This window comes from Taudactylus pleione, unplaced genomic scaffold (genome assembly GCF_031769625.1).
Source record: "Taudactylus pleione unplaced genomic scaffold, aTauple2 ptg000037l, whole genome shotgun sequence".
Lineage (NCBI taxonomy): Eukaryota > Metazoa > Chordata > Amphibia > Anura > Myobatrachidae > Taudactylus > Taudactylus pleione.
In genome coordinates this window covers 20,696,858-20,710,632 of record NW_028284439.1, presented here as the reverse complement: position 1 = coordinate 20,710,632, position 13,775 = coordinate 20,696,858, and the positions used below count along the sequence as shown (strand labels likewise).

General features: G+C 43.9%; 1 protein-coding gene across 1 annotated transcript in view; it reads left to right on the top strand.

Moving 5' to 3' along the window:
* The window catches only part of PEX5L (peroxisomal biogenesis factor 5 like), a 101,673-nt gene that overhangs the window by 24,752 nt on the left and 63,146 nt on the right, over positions 1–13,775 (top strand). The window contains exon 3 of the mRNA XM_088452345.1: positions 6,619–6,828. Coding sequence (XP_088308471.1) covers positions 6,619–6,828 — 210 coding nt within the window. The remainder of the gene's footprint in view (positions 1–6,618; positions 6,829–13,775) is intronic.

Below are 13,775 nucleotides of genomic sequence, written 5' to 3'. Positions count from 1 at the left end.
TACATATTAATATTGTGGTAATAAGAATGGATAAACCTTTTTAATCTTTTTTAAACTATGTTTTATTTCATTCTGCCATGTCCATTTGGAGATTATTGGAATAGTTATTTCAATGATGGATCCATTGGTATTTTCTGGGGGGTTTAGCTAAAATAACTAGCAGCACATGTAGAAGATCAAATGCCATAAGGGCCTGATTCAGATCCACTCACTCTGAATCAGGACCGGGCTTTTTTTTTTGGAGCGGCCTCTCGGCCGCTCGCATAGCTATGGGTGGCCACCCACAGCTATAGCGAGCGGCCATGATGATGGTCGCGATGGTCAAGACCATCGCGACCATCGGGCTTGAGACGAGACAGGTGGTAGGGTCTTGTTCATCGCAAGCCCCAGACAGCTTTCGGCTGTAACAGAGCCGGAAGCTCTCCACTGACATCACTTGTGATGTCAGTGGGGCCGCCCCCAAATGGCAGGCGTTCTCATGCCCACCAGCCCGGCCCGCCCACCAAAGGGGGCGAGCTGTCACTGAACATCGACAGCTCGCCCCTTTTGGTGCGAGACCCGGAGCGACGGAGTGCCCGTCGCTAGCCGGGTCTCGCGCATGCGCACAACGGAGCCGGCTCCATCGTGCGCATGTGCTGTGGGCCACCATCGACCCAGTTGCGAGCGCTCAGTGCTTGCGACCGGGTCTGAATCAGGCCCTATGTCTTTTTCATCGCCTAAAGTGAGAATATACATGTAAATCCTTTGTAATAACATTGTATGACTTTATTATTCCATTTGGACATGCTCTTTATGTTCCCTTTTATCCTATTGCTTTAATCTAAATGTGTTTGCGTCATTGCACATGAGTTGAGTGCATTAGTGTGAACAGTGATTCCTACAATGTGTATTCGGGTGAGGTGAGTGCACAGCCATTATGTGTGTGGTGGATTAAACAAACATGAAAAGCCCTTCTACTATAACAAAAAAAACACTGCAAAATCCTTCTAAATCAGTGGGTACTCAGTATTCACATGCTTATGTATTATGCAGAACTCCTAAGAATTTAAATTGTAATCCTCATGGGCCAATAATCCAATGGTTTGGTAAGTGGTATGCACAAACAATATTATGCATACGCACTTACCAATGCACAGTCCGACATATCTGGTCACAGGAACTGGTAGTGACGTCATTGTCGGCTTTTCTTGGGACAGCCAGATGTACAGATACTGTACATCTGCATGATATATCGGCATCGGCTGTGCTGCAGGTTCAATGCGATATATCTGTATATAACAACGTCGTTCACAGACATATCTTCTGTACACACAAACAAATGCACAATGCCATATGTCTGCTGATTGACCGACATATTGCATAATGTGTATGTGTACCCAGCATAAGTAATAGCATACAATGAGATGTGCTGTTTTATCTTTACAGTTGAACTGTATTTTGCACACATAATTGTACACATACACTATTTACACACAGGTCATACTTACCTACTCTTTTGGAAGTTGAGGGAGGCCCCGGAATTTTCGAGTAGCCCCCCATACTCCCGGAAGAGTGTCCGGATCTTCCACATTCCACACATTTCCTAGTGATGTAGGCAGGATGTGAAGATAATTGCCGGGAATAGCGGCTCAGTTCGGGGGGGGGCTAAATGATGCGAAACCGCATCGCCCCCTCCTCACGGTTCCGCGATTCACTGCAGTTTGCCTTCCAGTTCTTTTCGCTTTCATGCATCCCATTTCTTGCATACATACTGTAGCTTCATTCCACCTTTTGTCATTATCAGTCATCGTGTATATACATCTCTTCAGTCACTGATGCAAACATTGTCATAAACAAAGCTTATAAAGTGATTTGTAGTCAATAATCACTTTAGAATTCCCATTGAAAAATGTGGAGAAAAAAAATAAGCATATTGGGTAATGGAGAGTGGATTCAATTCCATCCAGCCACACAAGCTCACCTTAACACAAATGTTTGTCTTTTGTACCTAAGACGCAGAAGTATTAGGGAACAGCTTGGACTTCCCAGTTCATGGTTATATAATGGAATATATTTCACTGAGTACTTTCTTCTTACAAATTCTTATAATTAATAATCTTAATGAATTAGGATTTATTTGCAGATATATTAAGTATTACACACACTGGGCATTGTATTGTAGGATGTGGTTTGCAGAGCTTCATGTAGTATAGCCCAGTAATCACTGGAATAGTGTGCAAGGCAGATTGGATTGGAAGCGTGATTTGGTCCCTGAGGGATTTGGTAAATAGAGATACTTTGTACTGACATGTTAAAATAAGCTTAGATTTGCTAACACAGATGAAAGAGCACTTGTTTAGCTTGCATGAATTAATGAAAACTGTGCCATGTAATCACACAATTATTTTGATAGAATTTACCATACCGTGACGTGTTAAATGACCAAGACCAGCTGTTTTCAGAGTCTGCAAGAGTGTGTTCTGCTTTCATATACCTTAGGATGCCAAGATCTGTCTGGATCCAGATGGATAGCTACATACTGTATATTGTAGCACACTCTGTAGCTCTCCATCCAAACACTTGCACTTTGGAAAGCACAGTTTAAAGATTTCCATATTCACAAACTAGTTCAACCAGACTTTGAATCTCCATCCCCCTCCATCCTACATGTCTATTTAGGTTATTACAATGTAATCCAGTGATGAACATTACTCATTAATTTGAGTAACGTATAAAGATTAGTCTGTTCGCTGTGTTTAGTCTGCATTTCAAAGACAAGCGAGATCCTGTATACATACAGTAACTTATTGGTATTGATAAGAATCCAACAGAATACAATAAGTAGGAAAATAAATAGCCAGGTCCACTGAAAGGAATGAAATAATAAATAGTAAGCTAATATGAGAAATTGAAATAATTTTATGTCGCACACATATTTTGCACCATAAATACACAGGGGCTGATTCAGAGTCACAAGCAAATCAGCCGCAGATGCAGCGGCATTATGTGGTCAGAAATAAAGGCAGATCTCCGTCCATATTCATATGTGACCTCTCTCTGCTGCCTGACCGCCCCCGTCCATCTGCTTATGAAAATATTTGTCATTATGTGCGATGACCAGATGTCCTGGTCCAGGAAAGAAGTCCATAGGCTACAATAACCCAGACCATCTAATGACGGCGTTAGCTATCAGGTACAAGCTCTGGAAAGTTATGCTGTCTGGAGCTTGTTGCATATGGTCATGCAATATTTGCTGCAGACCCTATTCTTACATATGGGGATCCTATAGAAACACATCTCACCCTGAATTCTTTATGCCATTTTAACTGGCATGTCAGGGTTGCCGACTTTCTAGCTGCCCCTTTCGGGAGGCTTCAAGGGAGCTTGGCTGGCATTTATGGGCGAAGGTAGGGGCGTGGCCACGTGATCGCGTCATTTTGGCCCCGCACCCGCTACACAATGCTGAGACTACCGGCATTGTGAAGCAGGGGGCGGGGCTAAAATTATGCGATTCAGCGAGAATTGCATCACCGCCCCCTCACTTATTAGTGCATGGGAAGCCGGATTGGTCGGCGGCTGCCGGGAGACTTACCTGCCTTTCCGGGGAGGCCGGGAATGGCACCCGATTTTCGGGTGGCTCCCGGCTGAATCGGGAGGGAAGGCAGGTATGTTGTATGTCCTATCACCACCTAAAACTCAGAAATGTATAAGCAAATCTGTGGTAATAAGGCGAGTGTTCTCTCGCGTTATCACTGCTATTAATTAAGAGTAGTTCACTGGGGCATCTGAGTTATACTTAGCACTCTGGTGATACTGGCTGCCAGTGGTAAGACTACATTTTCTGCTTTGTCAACTCTGTGAAAAACCTTCCCTCGTACAATGATACATTCCTCTTGCTTCCAAACTTTCAAGTGTTCCCTAGAAACTCCCCTTTAGGCTATTGGCAGATCCTATAGGTGGTATAGGTGGCTGTAGTGTGGTGTGTGATGAAGGGTAGTCCACTCAGTAGATCACTTAACCAGGTTTTAGGTTTATTTACCATGAGGAACAATCTTACAGGGTGACACAGGCTTAATGCACCAAGTATATAGAAGGTATACAATGTAGTATCACACTTACCGACTTTTCAGTGGTTTATGGCCGATGTGGAATGCTTTTGCCATCGATGGGGGAGAACCAGATGGTTTCCCTCCATCGATGCATAAGCATAACTGAATGGGTTCTTTTTTTCACAAAGTGCCAGGACATGGACCATAGCCCCGCCCCCGGCACCCACAAAGCCTCAGGTTCTGATTGGCCCATGGGCCAATCAGTCAAAAATCAGGGATGACCATTGCTTGGTAAAACCATCGATGGTCATCCATTGCATAGTTTGTAGCCATCAATGGCTACTTGCTATTTTATTTTGACATCGATGGTAACCACACCGATGGCCATCCCTAGCTGGAAAGGACCTGCTGCTCTCATCTTTGGTTGGCGGGGCCAGACTATAGTCACTAGGAAGTGGGCAGGATGCGGGAGATATGCTTACTCTTTCGAGGGTGCGGGGGGTTACCCGAAGTATCGGGAGCCTTCCGCAACTCTGGGGAGAGTAGGTAAGTATGTGCAATATATGATGTGTACATCAGATCTAGCCAGGAACATTTACAGGAGCACACACCTGTGTCTTTACATACAGTAGGGGCAGTGAAGTATGCATGCTGGTACTTTAAGTACAGCGGTGGTGGTGCAGGTTCTATAGTTATAGTCCAGTGACATGCGGTGAGGTCAGTGGCTGGGGAGGCAAACATGGAGATGGGGATGGGTCTGAGTGCTGGGAACCTGTCTGACTCCTACTCACTGTAACTCTCCCCTAACTGCACTAAGCTTCAGGGTCCATTGATTCTCCTACCTGCATTACTGTGTCTTCTCTTGCTTCTGCTGACTGAGCTCCGATCTGTAAACACTGCATTGCACTTAATCTTCACATGAAACATCCAAAATGTCCATCAGTGCTCAAGGCACGATCTCCATACTCAGAAGCATGCCTCTATTAGCTCTCTTTCTGTGCAGCTTACTGCCCTTGGTGTGCCCCCCCCCCCCCCCCCAGCTGTGCAAGCAGTGTCTGACTATACAGAAGCGAGGCTGAGCTGTTGCTATCCTATCTCTTGTCTCCCTGCAGTCCCAGAGAGCTCCACAAAGCTGGTGAGTGTTAACTATAGAAATGATTACAATAAACAAAGAAGAAGTTTATAAGTTATATATATCTTCTTTGTATTATTCTAATCAATTTTACATCAAATCTCAGGAGTATGACAGGGGAGGCTCTGCCCTGGTATAGTCAGGAGACTCTCAGTGACACGTCCTTCCAGCCTAAAGGACGGAGATGAAGTAGCACAGAAGCACAGTCCTGAGTGAGATGTCATGGGTTACATAGTTTTCAATGTAAGAAATATAGTGGAACGCATTTGCAAATTGTAGTGCACCTCAATAATTAATGAGATTAGTGATTAAGTGATCATTACTGAAGAATATGTAACAGCGATGAACAGGACAGTTGATAAATAAAGGAACATTTAAAATGGCCACACATGACACAATTCAGCCACACACAATAATATTAGATTGTCCAATATCTGATATGATGGCATTGCTGCATTGCTACCACACAGTGGCGGGACCACGGGAGTGATGCTGACCACTTTCTGGTGAAATTAATGTAAATTAATCTCTTGTTAGCTTTATTTTATTATTTTATTCATTAGAAACTAGTTTTTACGCAAAAGCACACCATGTTTGGTTACTAAGGGGTAGATTTACTAAAGCTTCTAAAACAGACAAGTGGTGGTGTTACCCAAAACAACCAATCAGATTCTAGCTAATATTTCTCTATTGCATTCTTGAAAATGATAGACAGATACTGATTGGTTGCTATGGGCAAAACAACCACTTGTCTGTTTTAGAAGCTTTAGTAAATCTACCCCAATAAGAGTTGGGGCACACAATGACAGGAAAGACCAAAAGGCTTGGGGATACAAGTCCAGCACTGAATACAATTTGTTCTTCCAGCTTCTCAGTATATAGCAGAATTGGTTGTTCAGTGTGCCCCTGACTACAACTAGCTACAAGGTTCTCTGCTTCTTTATTTCCCATTAGACTTATTTAAGAACACACAAAAGGATAACATTTAAAAGGACTGTACATCCTAACTTGGTGATACTTCTTATGACAGCTAAGGCATTTGAAAAGAAGATGGGCAGTCACTGTGATAGAGTATAAGAGCTTGTGAGTGGCATATTTTTCTTGTGTATCAAGAAACCTGTGCCATCCCTGCTGACAAAGGGCAAGCTGTCAAAAAATGCTGCAAACCCTAAATACTGTAGCTGCACATTTGCAAAGCATTCTTGTTCCAGTATTTTAGTTCTTAGGACTTTCAGCATATCAATTCAGAACATCATCTATAAATGACATTACCATTGTATACTGTATATAAACAATAAATAATTTTATGTAACTGTCACAGATTTCTTTACATAAATTAAACCTGTCTCAACTATATTTAAAAATATCTAGCTTGTTTGTTTTGCACCGTTATCTTTTCTTCATTTAAAAACAGTTTTCTGTCAGACACATAAATCTCATAACTTGTATCCCTGACAGTGTTATCACCAGGGCTGGACCTTCTTGATTTGAGTGAACCCATTCCACCAACTCAGAGTAAAGGGAAAAAGTCAGAATCTGCTCTTAAGGGTGAAGCCTCCAAAGGACAATCCATTAAAAAGAAGGTTGATGAGTCTGATTTCATGAAATCTGAGGCTGAGAGAAGCACAAAGGCTGTAAAAATTCCAGAGAAAGCATCATTGGATTTAGGTAATGTTTACTGTAATTACTGTGTATTTACTGTAGTTTATGTATTGTAAACATTAGAACAGTTTCTGTTGCTACTGGAGTTTAGTGGAGTGTCAGGCACCCCTCAGTACATGACATCATACATTGGGAATGGGGCCACAATTAACCGGAACAACCTGCGCTGCTCGGAGCACCCTACGGATGCTTCAAGGGGCTGTTATGGCTGAAGTCTGCCATTTGGAGCATCCAGAGGACACTCCAGGTGGCACTGCAACTGCAATTCTGGCTGCAGAGTGCTGTTCCAGGCACCCTGTTAGCCAGATACAGGGGCCGTGTATGGTCGGTGGAGCCGCCCACAGAGCGCTGCGCTCTGTGCAGTGACACCAGTCTCTCATAGCCAGTTACAGCCCTGCTAGTAATAATATACTCTGTTTCTTTCCATTGCCATTGGATGTCATCTACAAAGGCTCCATTATTAATGGTACTAATTGGCGCCAGCATTTTTCTTTTAGCATCATTGATACTCACAAATATACCGCCAGTATTTACCATACCTTACCTGTTTGGCTAGTTCCAGAGCGGGATGTAGCCAGCGGGATGCTGATGGTTTAAATACCTGTGCCGAAATCCCGACAACTTCTGGATCCTGGCTCCAGGATCCTGACTGCCGGCATCCCAAAGGAAAGTATCGGGGGTTAGGTTTAGGGTTAGGCATTAGGGGGAGGGTTAGGGTTAGGCACTAAGGGGGGAGGGTTAGGTTTAGGGTTCGGGGAGGGGGATGCTAGATTTAGGCACTTGGGGGGGGGTTAGGTTCAGGCACCAGGGAGGGAGGGTTAGGTTTAGGGGAGGAGTTGAGATTAGCGTTAACAGTACTTACCTTACCTACACTGGGATCCCATACCCAACCTGTCCTTCGCTGTCTTCCTTCTTTACTGTGTCCTTTCCTGTGTTGCTGGCAGCTGAATGCTGTCGGCGCTGGTTTGCTGACTAATGTGCATGAGTGATGACCGCCTGTGCACATGCATTGTGTAACAATCTGGTAGGGACTCTGCAAAGACTGGAAGGCTCCGCTGAAGCTGGAAAGGCTTTGCTGGACATCCTCCCCCCCCCCCCTTTTGCAATGGGAACAATACTGTTTTTTGCTATCAACAGAATAGACAGTCATAAACTGATGTCATAACGGGGCAGGTACGATATCCAGGTGGTGACCATACCGATGGTCACAATGCAGCAGAATCCCGATAGTCAAAATGACGACTACTTTTAGTGAGTGTTCTAAACCTAACCCACCCCTCCTGCAGACTAACCAACTCCTTTGGCACCCTAACCCTCCCCCTAGTGTCTAACCCTAACTCTAAACTTAAACCAAACGCTAATACACACCATCCGGATTTGTCAATATTTTGACTGTCGGATTCTGTTTCCGTTATTGTGACCATCGGGATGGTCACCGCTGGGATCCTGACTACATCCCTTAGTAACCCCTTTTAGCTTTAAAAAAGAGTGCTAAAGCTGTTACGACGTGCTCTTAAATGGAGCACCAATGGTGCAAACATGTAAATGTGCATTTACCATTACAAACAATTAAACATTTGTTATTACTAACTTGCAGAAGACCAATCAGAGATCATTTCTGGGTTCTATGAGTAACTTATGGTTGAATATTTGTGCCTTGGTAGAACTAGAAATCTTTGCATTCCAATCAGAGATGTGTTTCCTATAGTCAGGATATAAAAACATGGTCACTGTTATTATTAACTTTTAGAGATTATAATTTAGTGATATAGAGCTCTAGATATTGTTGCTCTATGCAGTTTTGAAGCTGCAGAATAAAAAATAAAACTACAATGGATCTTCATACGACAATTTTTTCTGTCAGATTAATGAAGTATAATAAACATACCGTAGATGTGAAAATTAGATCCCACTTTGGTTTTCAGCCTGCAGTATTGTTGTTACATGTCATTAATACCTAGATGAGAGACCCTTAAATATGTTAACTCCTTCTCTATAAATTGTAACTAAAATGTTAGTAATAAAGACATCTTGATGAGTCTTCCAGATGACGTGATTTACAGTATTAGGAGTAATACCAAAATAAGTACTCTTATGTCATTAAAATTTTAGATATGAACAGTTTAGGGGTGTGCACCGGCCACTTTTCGTGTTTTGTGTTTTGGTTTTGGATCTGGATCTTTCTTCGTGTTTTGGATCTGGATTGGTTTTGCCAAAACCACCCTTCCGTGTTTTGGGTTCTGGGTTTTGTGTTTTGGATCTGTATTTTTTTTTAAAAAAGCATAAAAACAGCTAAAATCACAGAATTTGTTGGTTTCTCTGCTCCTATGCTATTATTAACCTCAATAACCTTAATTTCCACTCATTTCCAGTCTATTCTGAACACCTCACACCTCACAATAGTGTTTTCATGTCCAAAAGGTTGCACCGAGGTAGCTGGATGACTATGCTAAGCGACACGAGTGGGCGGCACAAACACGTGACCCATCTAGGAGTGACACTGCAGTGGCAGACAGGATGGCAGTTAGAAAAACTAGGCCCCAAACTGTACATAATGCAAAGAAAAAAAAGAAGTGCAAGATGGAATTGTCCTTGGGCCCTCCCACCCACCCTTATGTTGTATAAACAGGACATGCACACTTTAACAAATCAATAATTTCAGCGCCAGGGTCTGCCACACAACTGTGGCTGAAATGATTGGTTCGTTTGGGCCCCCACAAAACAAGCTGGCAATTAATGTGTCCCTGCACAAACTGGCTCTACGGAGGCAAGATGTCATCCTCATCCTCCTCATCCACCGATTCCTCACCCTCTTCAGTGTGTACATCCTCATCCTCACAGAGTATTAATTCGTCCCTGCTGGAACCACAGGTCCCTCTGTACGTTCTGGAGGCTGGTCTCCCTGGAAGAGTTGATAATTCATTTTATGAACATCATCTTCTCCACATTTTGTGGAAGCAACCTCCTACGCCTTTCGCTGACAAGGTTCCCGGCTGCACTAAACACTCTTTCGGAGTACACACTGGAGGGGGGGCAACTCAGGTAAAATAGAGCCAGTTTGTACAGGGACCTCCAAATTGCTTCTTTTTCCTGCCAGTACAGGTACGGACTGTCTGACATGCCTACTTGGATGCTGTCACCGATGTAATCCTTTAACAGACAGACGCACGCTTGTCGCTGCTGCTTTGAGGATTCAAGTGCGGCTACAGCCCACACAATTCACAAAGACAGAAAAAAAAAAGAATATTTTTATTGTTTGTGGAGCACACTTTGAGGGTTACACCACCCTTTAACAGACAGACGCACGCTTGTCGCTGCTGCTTTGAGGATGCAAGTGCGGCTACAGCCCACACAATTCACAAAGACAGAAAAAAGAAGAAGAATATTTTAATTGTTTGTGTAGAACACTTTGAGGTGTCACCACCCTTTAACAGACAGACGCACGCTTGTCGCTGCTGCTTTAAGGATGCAGGTGCGGCTACAGCCCACAAATTTCACAAAGACCGAAAAAAAAAAGAACAATATTTTAATTGTTTGTGTAGAACACTTTGAGGTGTCATCACCCTTTAACAGACAGACGCACGCTTGTCGCTGCTGCTTTAAGGATGCAGGTGCGGCTACAGCCCACACAATTCACATAGACAGAAAAAAAAAGAACAATATTTTAATTGTTTCTGTAGCACACTTTGAGGGTGTCACCACCCTTTAACAGACAGACGCACGCTTGTCGCTGCTGCTTTGAGGATGCAAGTGTGGCTACATCGCACACAAGTCACAAACACATTAAAAAAATAGTTTTTTATTTTTTGGAACACTTTGAGAGTTACACCACCCTTTAACAGACAGACGCACGCTTGTCGCTGCTGCTTTAAGGATGCAGGTGCGGCTACAGCCCACACATTTCACAAAGACCGAAAAAAAAAGAACAATATTTTAATTGTTTGTGTAGAACACTTTGAGGGTGTCACCACCCTTTAACAGACAGACGCACGCTTGTCGCTGCTGCTTTGAGGATGCAGGTGGAATCTAGACGGGATTTGGAACCGAGGACACACTACCTCCATCAATTGTCTAAATCCCACTGCACTAATGTCGGATACCGGACGCACGTCTAACACCAACATAGCAGTCAAGGCCTCAGTTATACGTTTTGCTTCAGGATGACTGCTGTCGTACTTCATCCTCATCGCTAGGGACTGTTGGAGGGTCAATTGTTTAGTAAAAGTAGTGATGTTCCTACTTCCTCTCTGGGATGATGAACAACTCCCAGCAGCAGCAACAGCACTAGGAGGAAGAGGTTCTTGATCTTTCCCTATTTTATTTTTATCGGAGAAAGTTTGGTCCTCCATTTATGTTATATTGATATATATACGTGCGGCTAAAGCGCACACAAACACAGAAAATATTATTTTATTTTTGCTGGAGAGTAGTGCACTTTGTGGGTTACACCACCCTTTAAGAAATGAGCCAGCCGGCTCTTTACTTATGGGACACAGGCGCACGCTTGGCGCTGCTCCTTTGTTGATGCACGTGCAGCCACAGTGCACACAATTCACAAACACAGAAAATAATTTTTTTTTTGGTTTGGACTGGAGTGTACTTTCGGGGGTTACAGCACCCTTAACGGTCAAGCCAGCCGGCCCTTTACTTATGACACAGGCGCACGCTTGGCACTACTTTGTTGATGCACGTGCGGCTACTGCGCACACAATTCACAAACACAGAAAATAATTTTTTTTTGGTTTGGACTGGAGTGTACTTTGGGGGTTACAGCACCCTTTAACGGTCAAGCCAGCCGGCCCTTTACTAATGACACAGGCGCACGCTTGGCACTACTTTGTTGATGCACGTGCGGCTACTGCGCACACAATTCACAAACACAGAAAATAATTTTTTTTTAGGTTTGGACTGGAGTGTACTTTCGGGGGTTACAGCACCCTTAACGGTCAAGCCAGCCGGCCCTTTACTTATGACACAGGCGCACGCTTGGCACTACTTTGTTGATGCACGTGCGGCTACTGCGCACACAATTCACAAACACAGAAAATAATTTTTTTTTTGGTTTGGACTGGAGTGTACTTTCGGGGGTTACAGCACCCTTAATGGTCAAGCCAGCCGGCCCTTTACTTATGACACAGGCGCACGCTTGGCACTACTTTGTTGATGCACGTGCGGCTACTGCGCACACAATTCACAAACACAGAAAATAATTTTTTTTTTGGTTTGGACTGGAGTGTACTTTCGGGGGTTACAGCACCCTTAACGGTCAAGCCAGCCGGCCCTTTACTAATGACACAGGCGCACGCTTGGCACTACTTTGTTGATGCACGTGCGGCTACTGCGCACACAATTCACAAACACAGAAAATAATTTTTTTTTTGGTTTGGACTGGAGTGTACTTTCGGGGGTTACAGCACCCTTAACGGTCAAGCCAGCCGGCCCTTTACTTATGACACAGGCGCACGCTTGGCACTACTTTGTTGATGCACGTGCGGCTACTGCGCACACAATTCACAAACACAGAAAATAATTTTTTTTTTGGTTTGGACTGGAGTGTACTTTCGGGGGTTACAGCACCCTTAACGGTCAAGCCAGCCGGCCCTTTACTTATGACACAGGCGCACGCTTGGCACTACTTTGTTGATGCACGTGCGGCTACTGCGCACACAATTCACAAACACAGAAAATAATTTTTTTTTGGTTTGGACTGGAGTGTACTTTCGGGGGTTACAGCACCCTTTAACGGTCAAGCCAGCCGGCCCTTTACTTATGACACAGGCGCACGCTTGGCACTACTTTGTTGATGCACGTGCGGCTACTGCGCACACAATTCACAAACACAAAAAATATATTATTTTTTTAGCACTTGGGGGGAGCACCCCTGATGGACAGAGCACCCCCTGGACAACACTACAGCACTCCTTTAGGACTGGGACACTGCACAGGACTTTGGAGTGGACACAGCCCCTATGGAGAACTGACTGCACAACACAGTCCAGCCAGCCCCTATGGACTTTGAAGTAGTGGACACAGCCCCTATTAACAACAGCAGCACAGCACAACACAGCCAGCCCCTATGGACTTTGAAGTAGTGGACAACAGCAGCACTACACTACACTACACTACACAGCCCTAACTCCCACCCTCCCTCTTCACTGTCCACAGCCGAGTGAGAAAATGGCGCCGACGCGGGTACCTTATATAGGATCCAAAACCCGCGAGACTCGGAAGGCGGGATGATGACGTTTTGCCTCGATTTCAGATCCGAGTCAGGCGGGAAAAGTCGAGCCTGATTCGGATCGGACTCGGATCGGGGGGGCTCGGGGGGGTTCGGATTTCAGAAATCCGAACCCGCTCACCCCTAGAACAGTTCGATTTTGGCTTGTATCTTACCACCAAGATCGGAACAGATGTCCAAGAAAGATGACGTTTTGCCTCATTCTGAAGATTCAAACTTAGCGGGAAGATCCGAGCCAAAACTGAACCGCTCATCTCTACTAAACATGGATTTTAGTCTAAAGTTAGCAAAATGTCCCTGAACGTACAGCCGGTTACGCATGTCTAATTACATAACTTCTAGCTTTTAGCCCAAACATTATTCTAGTAGGGTGTGGGGGTTGTTATATAGAAGCTGTTCAGCAGACAACTAAGAATTTTCTGAACACAGAAAATAAAGAGCTTTGCTTCTGAATACTGAGACAATACCTTATAAAATATATTTGACAAACACTAATGTGGTTTTAGTTTGCGGTGAAAGATTCACTTTAATAGCTAGCTATAAGGACAATTTAGAGATGGACATAAGTCCATTTGTGCCACATAACACATATCTTGAAGTCATCTGTAAGGTGTAAGGTTTGCTGTTATATAAAGTTTTGAAGTTGATGATTTGTGACAGATCTGCGTTTCTATACATAGTGTGACAACCTTTACACAAATCATATTTTTACACA